The sequence below is a fragment of the Balaenoptera acutorostrata genome, chromosome 16 (genome assembly GCF_949987535.1).
Source record: "Balaenoptera acutorostrata chromosome 16, mBalAcu1.1, whole genome shotgun sequence".
NCBI classification, from domain to species: Eukaryota; Metazoa; Chordata; class Mammalia; order Artiodactyla; family Balaenopteridae; genus Balaenoptera; species Balaenoptera acutorostrata.
In genome coordinates, this window is record NC_080079.1 from 14,418,962 (window position 1) to 14,434,818 (window position 15,857).

The window sequence follows — 15,857 nt, forward strand, 5'->3', positions numbered from 1 at the left end:
CAGAAGCCAGAAATGAAAATCTACACAGTCTTCCTAGCTATTGCTACCATAGGAGATAAAAGAGTAGCAAGGGAAAATAATTAGTTTGGGCAAAATGAGTTATCTTAGTTCTTCACACAGAAATCAAAGCCTATTGAAGAGACTAAAAGCTATTGAAAATGCAACAAATGTTGCATCAGTATGGCAATACCTGTTGCTAAAATTTAGAAATATCTCTGTATTAGTTATTAAATAATCGCTACCCAGAGCCACCAAATGCCTGCCAGCCTTGCTGGTCTGACTGTCCCAGGTCCCCTCCACCCCGTGTCACCTCCTGGACCTCCTCTGGGAACCCCAGACCCAGTGAGGTCAGAGGATCCTCCAGCCTCATGGTGGCAGGCATCTGTCCTGCCTGGGTCGGGCCTTGCCTTCTCTGTTGCTAATTATCACTCTGGAAACAAACTTCCCTTAAGAGATTTACAGTCTCACCTTGCAAATGCTGTGCAGCCAGTTTTCTTCTCCCTTGTCTATGAATCCATGAATAATAAAGCGAGTTTTTCTATTTGTTTTGAAATTGGAGTCTGTGATAGTAGATGGATCTGCAACGAGTTCCTGTTTGGGGGAGAAAAATGTTTAATGTCAAGTTTCTGAAAATATCAAATAGAACTGTTACGAGGAGGGAAGTGGCAGATGGGAGAAGACTCCTGGGACTTGGGATCCTTGTGAGTAAGGATTCTCTTATTACAACCAAGCTATTCCCAATCATCACCAAGTCGATACTTTCCGGATGTCATAACATTTTTGCATTTGCTCTACTTGGGGTAATATGTCTGCTATAATATTGGTGGTAGGGTCTTGTCTCCACCCAATGGAAGACTATGTATGTGTGTGTGTGTTTTTTATAGATACAAAATATGTTGGAAGGTTATACATAACACTTAGAGATTATATATATGTAATATCCATATTTAGAATATTGTATTAAATGGTACCATAGAGGTAGAATAAAAATAATATCAAGTTAATGGATACTTTAAACAAATTATCAAACAAACCTTTTATAAACAAGTTATAAAAAATAATACGGTCACCGTGCTAAAAGTCCACAGAGGTGCAAATTCCACTGTCTGATTTGTTCTCTTTAGAAGACAAAATTCAGTATCCTTATTACATAAAACAGATGAAACTTAGTTCTGAAAACCATGAGTGTTCTTACTTGAAAGCTGTCTGGGTTCTCGTTAGTATATAGGAGGAAACGAGTGTTGACATCTTCTGGAGCCCAGGGCAATATTTTGATGGGTCTTTCTACAATTCCTGCCCAAGGGGAATCATCACTGAAGCAACCAAGTCTTTGATAGCAGATTTCTTTTCCTGCAATCACCCAGAAGTATTAGTTTCACCAGAATGCTCTTTGTGATGGTCTCTCTGACAATATATGAGTTAAACTACATTTTGTGGCATATTTTCTTCCTCCACATCCTCAAACACCTTCCTATATACACACTCACAAAACAGCTTCAACAGACAACATCCCAGCTAAAGACAGGCTGCTGCTTCTCATTTCCACTATGTAGGACCGCCTCACTCCCCTCCTGTCTCTGTCGAGTCCCATGCTAGGACTCATTTGAGCCTCTCAACTCAGATGTCTCCTCTGGGCCATTGGTGCCCAAGAAGGGAGCAGTCTTGTGTCCCCAGGTCTTGGTAGTAGGGGGTGAGGCGCTTACCTCCTTGTAAACATCTTCTGGCATTGGTCTTTGGGCTTTGGGTTGAGATCTTAAGTTTCGTGCAAATGCCAAAACTTTACGTCTCTACCTGGCTGAATATTTACGTCTCTGACCTATATTTGAGGGGCATCCTGGATTCTTGTGATGAAGAAGCTGCTCACAAATAATCAGATAGAAAGCCCATGGTTTGACACAACTCTGTGCTTGAATGTTAACCCATAAAAGAACAACACAAAGGAAGGGTTCTCCAGGGGGATAAAGTCTCCATTAATAGTGGGAGCAGGAATAGGAGGAGTAGTTGTTGTAGGCGCTGCATTCTCGATATGTGCCACATGCTGGGCAAGATGATTTACGTGACTTATCACACCTAAGTCTCACAATTACCCTACAAAAGGGGTGGCATTATATGCCCAGTTCACAGATGAAGACAGTGAAGCACAGAGAGGTTAAGAATTTTACCCAGGGAAATACAGTTGTGGCTGATGGAACCAGGGTTCAAACCTTACGCTTAACTCCGAGCTAGGGTTGCTAAATTTAGCAAATGAAAATACAAGTTAAGTTTGAGTTTGATAAACAATAAATGTTTTATTATAACATTAGCAATAAATTTAAATTTTCTTAACTTTAAATTTTATTTATTATAATGATCAATTTTACCATTTATATAACTATGTCACATATTCTTTGTTTTACCTGAAATTCAACTTTAACTGGGCATCTTAGCTGTTATCTGGCAGCCCTACTCCCAGTGCTTGAACTCCTATTCATGGATCTCTCCCCCTTGCTCTATTTCTCATCCTCATAGTAGCTTGAATTCAGGTGTTGTAGCCCTTCTTCCAAGTATTGAGCAGCAAGTCTCTTCCAGCATGACATAAATATTTTTTCTTACCTACTACTGCTCCCAGCAACAGCGAAAGTGTCCAGATGAGCAGCATCTAAATAAAATTTTAAAATATAATTAAGTCTGGCTAAGTAAGTTTTTAAAAGATTGGCGTAATTCAAGTTCAGTTAGACCTCTGAGGGAAAATGGGTAAATTCTACTAAATTAGACTCAGTAAATATGCTCCAGACTCACCATGGCAGTTCTATCAATTTCTGCCCACAAGATAGCACCTAGAGGTCCTTTTATAGGCAAACCTTATCTTTTTGAGCAGTTCCATGGAAAAGTGGCATGAAACAAGAGGAGGTTCCAAGGATGTACTTTTAATTTTAATCATAAATAAACCAAGATTGATAGAGTAGGTAGAATTTTCCATAGTACTTTTGGAAAGATGAGAAAAGGGTAGATAAGAACCGTTCTCTTTCAATGTGATTATACAATGCTTAGAATCACCATAATTTCATTGTAGTGAAGGTTCTAGTCTGCCCATTTTTTAGTTTACATTTCTCTGTGCAGGTCTGTGGGTATGGGTGAAACTAAATTGTTTTCATAGATTTGATAACAGCAGTCTTGACCACAAATACTAAAAGCTTACCAGCTCATGCAGTTTTTGTACAACCTTGCCTTACCTTCCAAAACAGTGAAATAGAGGCAATTCTTCAAGAGAGTTCATTTCTTTTAGGAAAGCTGTTGATAGTTTATTTTGGTAGTCCATAGGACTAATTTATTTATCAACAATAACATGGAGGAAAGAGTAAATGAACTGATGAAAGGAACTGGGGGTACTTCTAAGAACATAGAGGTGAAATCAGTGACCCCATCACCAAATGAAATTATGCATAAGAGAAAAACAAAATTCAACTTGGAAAAAAATGGTCTGGGAAATATAATATGGAAGAGAAGTATTTGATAGAAAAGAACTGGGATGTTTTCAGTTGGTGATTGATTGCTTAAAATTAATTTTAAAAAGACTGGGATAGGCTACTATAATTTTAAGAGACTGGAGCATTTGGCCTGACAGCATCACAGGTGTAGGTCGAATCATATGAAATTGTCACGTTTGTAGGTCAAAGAATTCAGTTCCCTGACAAAGTTTACAGGTACAGAAAAAAAGCAAGAAAATTATTTGTGTATGAAGAAAATTCAGGAATGTTGGGCAAGGGAAATGTTAAAATCAGGACAGAAGTTGCAAGGAAGGAATCCCATGGATGGGAGCAGTGGCAAAGTCCCACTGAATCCTTCATGTCTCAGCATTTCATCCTATCCTTAGGGACTCTTCTCCAGAGCTGATTAGGTTGGTTTCCCTCTCTCCTCTAGAAACACCTCCCTTCAGAACTCGCCTCATTTGACACCCATCACAATCAGGTGTGGATCATAAACTCTGAGAAGGCTGGAATTCTCCAGGCCTTGTCTTACCTCAGCATCTAGCCATGTTGGCATGAAGCAGGCCCTGAACACATCCCCCATGAATGCACAAACAAACGAATGAGGAAATGAATATAAAAAGCAATATAGTTTGAATAATTTCTATAGGAACAACTGCCTACACAATCTCACAGTAAAGAACTGTGATTTTTAACTGAAAACAAGCAAAATAAACAAACCAAAAAAAAGGAGCCAATGTTCACTCTGGAGTTTACTATAAAATAAAATACATTCTGTGCGAATTACCAAATAATTCACACAGAATTTCTAAGTCGGCATTTTAGATAGTACAAAATTTAATCCATAGTTAAGGAGACCTTTGTTCAATATAGGTTGTAGAATTAGGACCAAAAGTCACTAAGTTCTGAAACAGAGACTGGAGTTCATGGGGAATTTTTTTTTTTAGTAAACTAAAATAAGTTCAAATTTTATAGTGTTTTGGGAAGAGTCAATTTCCCAAACTGTTATAAAAGCTAAGAAAGGAGTTGTATGTAATCAGCAGTCTATCATGTCAATTCTGGATGAATGACTTCCCCTAAATTCAATCTCTCTGAACCCTTTAGTTGGGTTGTAAAGTTTTATGAACTATATTGTTTCCTTCAGATCACTAACATGCTGTGTCTGTTTACAGTGTGTACAGGAGAGATTGCTGACCTCTTCCTACAGGGAATAGAACTAAACTCTATGACCCGATCTGTCTTGCGGGATGATGTGCCGCATGATCAGCTGGCCAATGGGATGCGAGCGCACACACGCACATCAGTTCTAGTCCTGTTCATAAAACCCCGCACATGATCTGCCGTGTGCCTTCCTTTCTGTGGCTTGATGCAGACAGGAACAGTGACTTTGAAGGCCATGTGTTGAAGCTGGTGGAACCACAAGCTGGAAGGAGCCTGGGTTCCCTGCTTAGATGAAAGCCACCCATCAATCACAAACACCCATTTTGAACTTTACATAAGCAAGAAATAAATTCCTATTATGTAAAGCCACTGATATTTCAGGGTTACGTCAACTAGCATTACCTTAACCAATAAAGATTATTTTATTGTACAATGACTTCTCCTACTTCCAAGAACAGTTCAGGTACCAAACATTGAATCCTGGGTTGCAAAGTTTACCATGAGATTTGGATGCAAACATTATGCAAAACATTAATACTTTGCCAGGTTATTTTCCAATTTTTGGCTTAGAAAATCCCCTTTCCTGCCACTTCCCAAATTATAAAAAGTAATTGCCCAATCCTTCACTCCATTTTTGTAGAATTTTAATTTTACTGGGTATTTTTCAGTTCAGACCCTGATAGTGACCATTGTTTCACAAGCAACCTGAGGCCATATGATACTTCAAGGTTTAGTGAGAATTCACCCAGTGTTGCCTGGGCCCCCAGATGCAACTTACTTGTAGTTAGAGCAGTTCAGTGTGCTGGGTACCTAGGAAACTCTCAAGCACCACAGGCAGGTGGATTGGAGCTACCACCAAAACTCTGCTCTCCACTAGCTTTTGTCACTCCTCACATCTCAGGATTGCGGGCTAGAGGGTGGGCCCTGTGAAAGCTGACAGAGCCATGGCAGTCCTTCTCCAGCTATTGCATGGCGTTGAAAGTGGGCTTTCATTGAAAAATAATTCTATGTCTCCTGGATTCAGCAGAGCACTACATAACATTGATTCAGTTTTGACTCTGAAACCTTGGACATTTAAAAACAAAAAGATAAACTTAGACATTTCTAATCCAGTAGCCATGTTTGCAGAGGAGTTAAATATTGACATACGTCTAGGCTCTGATTCTGGCAACCTTGTGATACCAAACTCCAGGTGAGAGAAAGAAAGACCCTGGGACACCTGTGTGGCCAGATAACTGGCATGTTAGCCAAACGGGGTCTCATTTACTTAACCTCAGAGAGCCTGTCGTGTCCTCCCTTATCCTGCTCAGCCCACAGCCAGGGCCTTCAATGGGAGGGAGAATATGCCTACCTGAGAACGCCAGACTTCCCTGAGCAGAAGGAGACTGCAAGAATCTGAGGGTTATCGTGGCCTCACACCTTCCAGAGCAACCGTCCTGCCAAATGTGAGGTGTTTCTGGGACTTCCCTGGTGGCGCAGTGGTTAAGAATCCACTTGCCAATGCAGGGGACACGGGTTTGAGCCCTGGTCTGGGAAGATCTCACATGCCGCGGAGCAACTGAGCCCGTGCTCCTCAACTACTGAGCCTGCGAGCCACAACTACTGAGCCCGCGTGCCGCAACTACTGAAGCCCATGCGCCTAGAGCCCATGCTCTGCAACAAGAGAAGCCACCGCAATGAGAAGCCTGCGCACCACAACGAAGAGTAGCCCCTGCTCACTGCAACTAGAGAAAGCCCGCACACAGCAGTGAAGACCCAATGCAGCCAAAAATAAATAAATAAATTAATTAAAAAAAAAAAAAGAAAAACCACTTTATAGCTAGCTGAGTGTGCTTATTAAAACAAAACAAAACAAACGTGAGGGATTTCAGTGCACCCAGACTCAGGGACTGAAATTATAGTCAACCCTCCTCTGTTATGTATGAAGATGGTTTACTTTGTGAAAAAGAAGAACAAGCATACTTAAAATTTTATAGCATTAATTATTCAGTTTTACATACTTATAAAGTATGCATTTAATGTCCTGCAGAACCTGTGGAAGCTTTAGCTATTTTTCTTATGAGGATAGTGAGACTCAGAGAGTTTAAGCAACATTTCCAGGATCACACTGTTGGTAAGCAGGAGAGCTAAGTCTTGGGGACAAATTCTTTCCTCCAGCTCCAGATGACTTGTGTAAATCCACAAAAGGCCATGTTCTCCAAGGCTGTGTTACAGTTGATCTAAAGATGGTCAAGAATGGGTACCGTAGGAGATGTTAAATGTGTATGTATATATATATGTATAAGACTGGTTATCTGCTTTCCAAAACAAAGCCACACATATTTTTTAGATAACTTGTTTTATTTGTATTTTGTTCCCTTACTACTAATGCAGCAAATGGCAGTTTTTTTTCAAATGGAAATACAACTTTTGTGATATTAAATATGATAATCACTTCTTTCCTGGGCCATCACAGTAGACTTCTAATTGCTTTTCTTGCCCTCAGGACAGTGTCTATCCTCTACACACTGCCTGACAGTCAGGTTTAAAATGCAGACTGGCCACTATTGTTTTTAAAACCCCAGCCCTGTGCTTTCTAGATCAGCACAGCCTAATAGGAATATACTGTAAGTCACATTTTAAAAAGTAAAAAGAAATAGGTGAAATATATTTTAATAACTTATTTAATCTAAAATACCCAAAATATTATCATTTCAACATGTGGCACATTTCAAGGGACCACATGTGGCTAGCACCTATCATATTGGATAGCACAATTCTAGATCAAATTAACTCTTCTTATCACAAGTAAAGCTTTACAGATATGGTTACCTTCTCTGAGGTTTTTAACCTTGTTGCATACCCATTTGGTCCATTTTCCAGGCACTTTGAACTCCTTTCAAGACATGAGCTCTCAAGAGAGTTTAATGGGATCCAACTACAGGGTACTTAAAGAATGGAATAACAAGATTTTCCAGATGTCATTGAGCAGGAAGAGACAGCAAATAGGTAGAGAGATGCAAAATTCAACAGACCCAGAGATCACAGCTTGGATTCTGAGAGCTATGGTGAAAGAGGGACAAAAGAGAGATAGCAAGCAAAGAAAACAGAAAGAAAGAAACATATTAAACTAATAATTTGTACCAATTTTTTTTTTATACCTAAGATGCTTTGGGGATCAGACAATTAGAAATGACCTGAAGAACTTTACAGAGGGGCAGGCAAAGCCAGAGGCTGTCTCACCATGTTCATTTTATAACCAACCTTGTGAGGCAAGTAGCAAAGTCCACTTAAAAAATTATAAGCTGAAGGATTTCTACTTCTAGTCAGGATGGAGCAACTGGTATCAGACTTGCCCTTTTACCATAAATAATTAAAAGTTTGGAAAATATATATATATAAATGATTTGCAAAGACTGAACAATGGGTAGTACAAGACGGTAATAAATGGAAAAAAAAGGAAAACAAATGAGGTGAGACCTTCAATCACTCTGGCATTTCCTGGACCCCAGCACAAGGAGGGAGATTCCTATTAGAGCAAGGGAGACTCATTTTGCTGAGGAGATAGAGAGCAGAGGCTAAAGTAGTTAGAATTTGCAGAGCAAAGTACTGGAGAGCAGGAAGCTATGAAGATGGAGAGTTTTCAGAAATTGGCATGGGTGTCCGCTTGAAACTTTGGATAAATACTAAGCTGTGTTTGAAAAGAGTAAGATCTATGAGGCTGATTAAAAAAACAACTGTTAGGGAAAGACCAACTATTTGAGGGAATTTATAATCTGAACAAATCCTGGAGCTCACACACAATTGGGAAACATCCAGCCTAACAGAGTAAGAGATTTCATTGAATGATCAAGGCATTCAGTAGATACCCCTCAAAAGGCCATGCCTTAGGAGGAGCACTAACATAGCCCAAGAATAAAGGTCAATCCCAATCTAGCTTAAAAAAACATAACAACAAACCTCAAAAAGATTAAACTGATCTACAAGTAAATTAACTGAGTACCCCATCCAACTAAAAAAGAAAAATTAAACTTGTATGTCTCTTTATTAGAACCCAATGATATACTCAGTACTGTAAAATTATAAATGCCCAGCATCTAATGATAAATTACTAGGCATGCAAAGAAGTGGGAAAATATGACTTATCAGTTAATAGAAAGAGATCCAGAACTGACAGAGATAATAAAATTAGCAAATAAGAATTTAAAAATAGCTATTATAAATATATTCAAGATCCAAAGGAAAACATGGATATATGAGTTAGGAATAGAAATTATTAAGAATGGCTGTGATAAAAGATTGTACACTACAGAAGAAAAAATCAGTAAACTGAGCCATGGCAATAGAAATTATCCCACTTAAGTACACAGAGAAGAAAAGGTTGAAAAATTGAATATAACCTCAGTGACTGGTGGGAAAATAACAAGCTGTTTAACACACACACAATTGTAATCCTGGGGAAGATGTTAAATAAAATATTTGAAGAAATAATGGCTGAAAATGTCTAATATCTATTTTTAAAAATGAACCTATATATACAAGAAACTCAACAGTCCCCAAGCAGGATAAATCCAATGAAAATCACACAGAGGCACATCATAGTAAAACTGCTGAAATCCAATGATTTTAGCTTAGCCTAAGCTCTTTGTATCTCAGTTTCCTCATCTATAAAATAGGAATGCTATAGAACTTACCTCATTGGGTTCCTGTGAGGAATAAATGAGGGAAAGCACATAGAATAGGGCCTCGTACACAGTAGACAATTGATATTCTTATTATTATTGTTATTCTGATGAACTTTTCCTATTTTATTTGTGCTTCTATAAGGCTTTGCAGGTGGTGTGATGAATTGGGCGATTGGGATTGACATGTATACACTGATGTGTATAAAATTGAGGATTAATAAGAACCTGCTGTATAAAAAAATAATAATAAAATTCAAAAATTAAAAAAAAATAAGGCTTTGCAGAATTTACTAACAATCTCTTTTATTTTTCTAATTAAACTCAATATCTTTCCCTCCTCTAGGCCAATAGATCTTACCTCCGATTAATACCACATGCTTAACACATAATTTGATATTTTAATTGTGGAATGATACATATTCACCAAGTCTGAGTTTAATAAGTATATGTATTTTTTAAACTTGATTGTAAGAAATAATTAGCAAGTAATTAATAGTACATAAGGAAAATCACAGTCAACACAATAACAGATAATTAAGCCAATTACATTTTTTTTGTTTATATGATGACTATAACTTTGTCTAGAGAGTACTGAACACGTAGCTGAAAAGCAAATACTTCAGATGAGGCAGTAATTTGGATAACTGAAGTTATATTAAATATAGTTTAAAGTTAAATTCCATTTTCTCTTAAATATCCTTTCCTGGATAAGCAGTTATATAAAGTAGTTCTTAAATGTACGAGATAATTGTATAAGTCATAAAAATTACTAGAAATAACATCCTATTTTTTATGGGTGATATCATTCCCTAGTCATTGCCATGTCATGACAAATACTTTTCTCAATTAAACATTACAGGAAGGGCAAAGATATCTTGCAAAGCTCTCTGAGCTGAGAATGCTACTAGAATAGCCACTTCTTAAGTGTTTACACACCATAAATTCTCTTATGAAGTCAGACTTGATTACACATTAAAGATAATTTTTTTTCCTAGTTAGTATCCTGATCAGGATATACCAATGGGATAGATTACTGTCAATTGGGTCAGAATCACATTGAGAGACAAATTATAGTCATGAAGGAAAATGTGTACCTTATGATTCATTTTTTAGTTCCCAAGAGCTGTTTTGAATAGTTAGATCATAGATAAATGTGTGAAAATATTTAGAAAAAAGATTGATTCCTTTAGATGAGTCTAACTCATTAATGGATAATCAGGATCAGCTCAATGTTTATTTCAAATGTAATTTCTCCAACAGTTTTCTTATCTTTTCCTACCCTAGTAGAATCCTCACAGAATACTGGAAGTTTTCGGAATAATATTTGAAGTTCTTTTGCATAAAGATAAGGAACTACGTAACATCAACTATTTAGCAAGATTGACAAAACATAATACTTTCCCAGGGAAATCTCTTTATACACATAATGGTTTTACAGTCCCCGACTTGGTCTCCATCTGCAGAGTGTAGGAGAGAATTCTTTTTACATATGATATCTCTTTCCCTTTATTTGTTAGAAATCTGGATTCCTGCTACTCAAAGTGTGGTCCATGGGCCAGCAGGTCAGCGTCACCTGGGAGCTAATTAGTTAGGAATGCAAAAGCCACCTGAATCTGCTGAGTCGGAATCTGCATTTTAACAGGGTCTGCAGGAGATTTTGTGGCACATTCAAATTTGAGAAACACGAATCTGGATGGCCCCAATTTGGCTCATTCCAAACCCTGACATACTTTAAAAGGGAAAAGGTGAGGTTACTAAATTGCCAACTAAAGAGTAGGAGCTGATCACCCTTGGAAACGGGGGTCAAGGAGTTTATCCATTTGGAGATGTTGGGAACTGCATCTATCAATACAAATATAGCAAATGAACCCCCTGAATGAGGTCTTTAAAGCACCTGACCTGGGGTAAAATTTATATGGGAAACACATGCTCTGCCAACTCCAAGGTTAGCATCAATAAAAAAAGATCATGCTTACCACCTACCCCTGGACACTGGCTTTCTAATCATGTGGTCCAGGACTGAAAACACTTGGAAACCACTCTCACAGGCTAACATGTAACTATTTGAAGTTCCCTCTTAAACGTGTTGCGTTCTTACCCAGAGCTGCAGGATGGACAGGCTGTGATTTGCCTGGTGGCCCCATCTGTTCTCCTTTCCGCTTCCCCAGGAGGCTGGGAGCCCAGGGGTCTCCAGTGGTGGGAACCTCAGAAGACAAGTGCCCACTTTTGGAGAGTAAAATGCTTCAGAATGTGCCAAAATGAGTCAATAATAAAATAGTGTATGCAGTGGGAACCTCTGGCACCTTGATTTGCCAAGATAATCTGACAATAACATCTACAGAGGAACAAGGGGATTTAGGTCCACTCGAGGGAAGATATGAAAGCATTCCAAATATTCCTTAGCCATGATTTTTTTCTTTATTTTTATAAAGAAAATAAAAGTACATCTAATTCTTAAGGTATCAATAGTTGTCATGGATCATTATCTTGCCCCTCTACTGTGAAAAGAAAGCTAAATTTAATGATGAGGCACATTTTAGGATCTGGCTATTAGAAACTAATTTAGGAAACTGCTTTAAAAACTAATAATGAAGTAGTTACTTAATCCCATGAAATTCAAGTCTAAGAAGGTTTTCATACCTCTTTCTGCTAAGTTAGTTCAACTTTTCATTTGTTTCTTGAGGTTCCCTATAACACAACCAATTTGATATTTTGGATGATTTATATCAATTTGTTAAAACTGAAACTAATAACGGATGAAATTCAGCTTAGAGACCAGATTAATTAATTAAATTGCTTTAGATATATTTATATCTTTTAAGCAGAATTGATTGCAAATGAGGTCAGGCTGGCTTCTGAATGAAGTTTAAAAATCATTGCCATTCACAGTAGTTTTCTGTTGAATTAAGGGGAGACTGTGTATAGATGATCACACTCATACAATTGTTTTGGAACAAACTCCTGAGAGTGGAGCCTGTGGAACCTGGTAACAGGTCAGGTTTTCTTCGTTTGTTTTTTTGACATGGCCCATTTTGTAATTAGAAGTGTTTGTGATTTTCCTTTTGACCATGTGAGGAAAAGGGGAAATGCCTTGGGAAACTACTTTGCAATGTTACCTGGTCCACAGTTATCTGCCCAACACCCACAAAAGATGCATGTCAGCTCCCACCAACACTCTGTGGGACCCAAGTTTATGTCTTTAGCGTACTTTCTCTCCTGTCAACACAGTCGTGTATATTTCTTTCACCTGAAAAATGCAGGAACTCTCTAGAAAAGTAGTAAATGATTCAGGAAACAAGTGTCTTCTCTTTGAACACATTTTGGGGAATAACATAATATCACTTCTATCTTATACATTCTCATGCACAGGGTTAATCTAATGGCAACAAGCAATGGGACAGAAAGAATTTAAACATTACAATCCTATATATGTAGTCTCATATATTTTAATATTGAATTCACCAGAAGTTTACTCTGAGCGAGAAACTGAATTTTGAGAATTTTACTGTAATATAGGCATAGATATTTTATTTTTTAATGTATAAAACATAGTATCATGGGCTATTAAATCTGTAAGCAGGCTAACTATTGTAGTACTATATGCAAGATTCTTCCACTAGAGGGCCCCTCAACTAAATATATATATTGAAGGGAAGTGAAAAAAGGGTTTTGGGTTTTTTTTTCATGATTAAAAGATTAAAAAAGAATCAAAAGACTTTTTAATCTCTACCATTAATGTATATCAGTGGAAAGTTATTTCTAATGAAAACATACAGATATTCAACCAGAGCTATATAAGGTGGCAAGTTGATGATTAGAGGAGAATGTCATAAACAAAATAAAAAATAAAATCCTACTGTGTTAGTGCTGGATGGAAACCTTAAAAAAAAAAACTTAAAAATAATTAATTTAGAAATACCCTAACCTCATTCCAAATACTATTTTTAGTAAAGGAAGAAATCTTAGAAATAATTTTTAACATGTTCAATTTCACCAAAATTGGAGACACCAAGGCTCAAAGAGGGGAAATAATTTGCCCAGGGCCACAGCACCAGTTACTGCACAGTCTGGACCAGACTCCAAGCCCCGGTCAGTTCCATGCTTTCCCCACTATTCTCTAATGTAACAGTATTCTCCACCTCTATCAACATCCCTATCTATCTATCTATCTATCTATCTATCTATCTATCTATCTAGAATAAATCCTTCTGATTCTCAAGTACTGGGAAAAGTCCCTGAACCCCCCGACTTTGGGGCTGAGCATGAGGTAATACTGTGGTTTTCATCACTACAGATGGAATTGTGCTCCTCCTGCCACACACCTATGGCCTTAAATTATGTCCCAGGCTTCCCCTTAGGTGTTGCTGTGGTTATTTCTGATTATATAAATTCATCGATTTTAATTTCTACTGTCTTATTTTAATTTCTCTATTGGTTTTTAGTAGTTGCTCTAGGGAGACATATATCTCTAATTTTTCACAGTCTACTTAGAGTTAATATTGTACCACTTCACATAAACGTTAACAACTTTGCAAGTGTGTAGGTCCATTTTCCACCCTTCACTGTCCTTTATGCTATAGTTGTCATATCTATTACATGTATATAACATGACACATCCCACAGGACGATGTTAAAATCAAGTAACAGATTAAAAAAAATTATGGGTGGAAAGATGATCTTTTTCATTTGCCCACATATTTACCATTTCCAATGTGTTTCATTCCAAGTTTCTGTCTTTGGAATAGCTTGTAGTTCGGTGGACATGCATTCGCTTTGTTTTCTTTGATCTGAAAATGGCTTCATTTCACTTCATTCTTGTTTTTAAAATACATTGTTTTCTTTTGCAACTGCTTTCCCATATGATTTTCTCTCACAATAACTTTATCCCCATTTTATGACAAGCTATTGAGGACAGGGTACTAAGCGACTTACTCAAGACAACATAGCCAGGAGGTAAAGTCAGGACTTAAATCCAGATCCTCTGACTTGAAATTCCACAATCTTTCTATTATGCCAGTTATTTATAAGCAGGAACATGAAGGGATGAAATTGCGATAACTCAGAAAAGTAGCTAATGTGTGGATTAGGGATGACAGGAAGAGGAATAAAGACCTCCTAACAAGAAAGACTTCAGACTACTGAGGAAACTACTCTAGATGCAGATGGAAGAGTCCTCTAGGTTAAAAAAAAATTCAATGTAAAGATACTATTCTTGCCTAAAATTATGGCGTACAGTAAGATTCAGGTTACAAAAGAACGGTTGTTGAGAGCAGAGGACTTTCACATTGTAAAGGACTTTCCCAGGAAACTTCCATTTCTGTTAGCTCTCAAGTTAACCCAAATTGAGAAATAGCAATTAGGAACAGAAATAGGAATAGAATGAGGAACAGAAGTATGGTCATTAAGCCCTAGTCAAGACAGACGAGACAGAAGGCTTATATTTTAAGGATTGGTATTACGTCTTTGAAAAAGGAGAAACAAACTTTTCTGCAATCAGAATACCAGCAGGAATCATCCCAAGCCAGATTTACCAATGGAGCTTAAATTTCAGGGCCCCCTTCAAGTGCATGGGTTCTTTGAGCTGTTTTCAAAATCTTTTTTAAAAATTAAGGTATAATTGACATATAACATCTTATTGGTTTCAGATGTACAACGTAATGATTCAATATTTGTGTATATTGCAAAATGATCACAATAAGTCCAGTTAACATCCATTCCCATACATAGTTAACAATTCTTTTTTCTTGTGATGAAAACTTTTAAGATCTACTCTCTAAGCAAATTTCAAATATGCAATATACGACTATAACTATAATCACAAGGCTGTACATTACATCCCATGAATTATTTATTTTATAGCTGGAAGTTTGTACCTTTTGACCTCCTTAACCCATATCACCTGTCCCCACCTCCACCCTCACCTCTGGCAACCACCAATCTGGTCTCTGTATGTACGAGCTTGGGGTTTTTTGCTGTTGCTTTGTTTTGTTTTTAGATTCCACATGTAAGTGAGATCATACAGTATTTGTCTTTCTCTGTCTGATGTATTTCACTTAGCATAATGCCCTCAAGGTCCATCTATGTTATTGCAAATGGCGAGATTTCACTCTTTTTTATGGCTGAGTAGTATTCCATTTGTTCCATTTTGTGTGTGTGTTTGTGTATGTGCATGCCTCCTTGTGTGTGTGTGTATATATATGGGTGAAAGAAGCCAGAAACAAAAGAATATGTACTGCCTGATTCCATTTATTTAAAATTCTAGAAAGTATAAGTGAATCATTTTTGCACACACGAAAAAATTAGTGGTTGCTTGGAGCCAGGTTAGAGGGAAGAATGGACTGTAAAGGGGCAAGAAGGAACTTTTGGGGGGCTATATCTTGATTTTGGTGGTGGTTTATCGGCTTATGCAATTGTCAGAACTCATCAAATCGTACATTTTAAATGAGTGCAGTTTATTTTAAATAACAAAATTTATAACAAAGTTGATTAAAAAATAGCCCTATGAGGAAATGCTACTAAAATCCTCATTTCATAGAAAAAAGCAAATATAAAAGGATATATTTAT

General features: G+C 37.3%; 1 protein-coding gene across 1 annotated transcript in view; it reads right to left on the reverse strand.

Annotated features, from left to right (window-relative positions):
- The window catches only part of LOC102997661 (pancreatic triacylglycerol lipase), a 61,626-nt gene that overhangs the window by 15,709 nt on the left and 30,060 nt on the right, over positions 1-15,857 (reverse strand). Inside the window, exons 3-5 of the mRNA XM_007173149.3 lie at positions 2,593-2,638; positions 1,196-1,350; positions 469-591 (exon numbers count right to left, since the gene is read on the reverse strand). Coding sequence (XP_007173211.1) covers positions 469-591; positions 1,196-1,350; positions 2,593-2,638 — 324 coding nt within the window. The remainder of the gene's footprint in view (positions 1-468; positions 592-1,195; positions 1,351-2,592; positions 2,639-15,857) is intronic.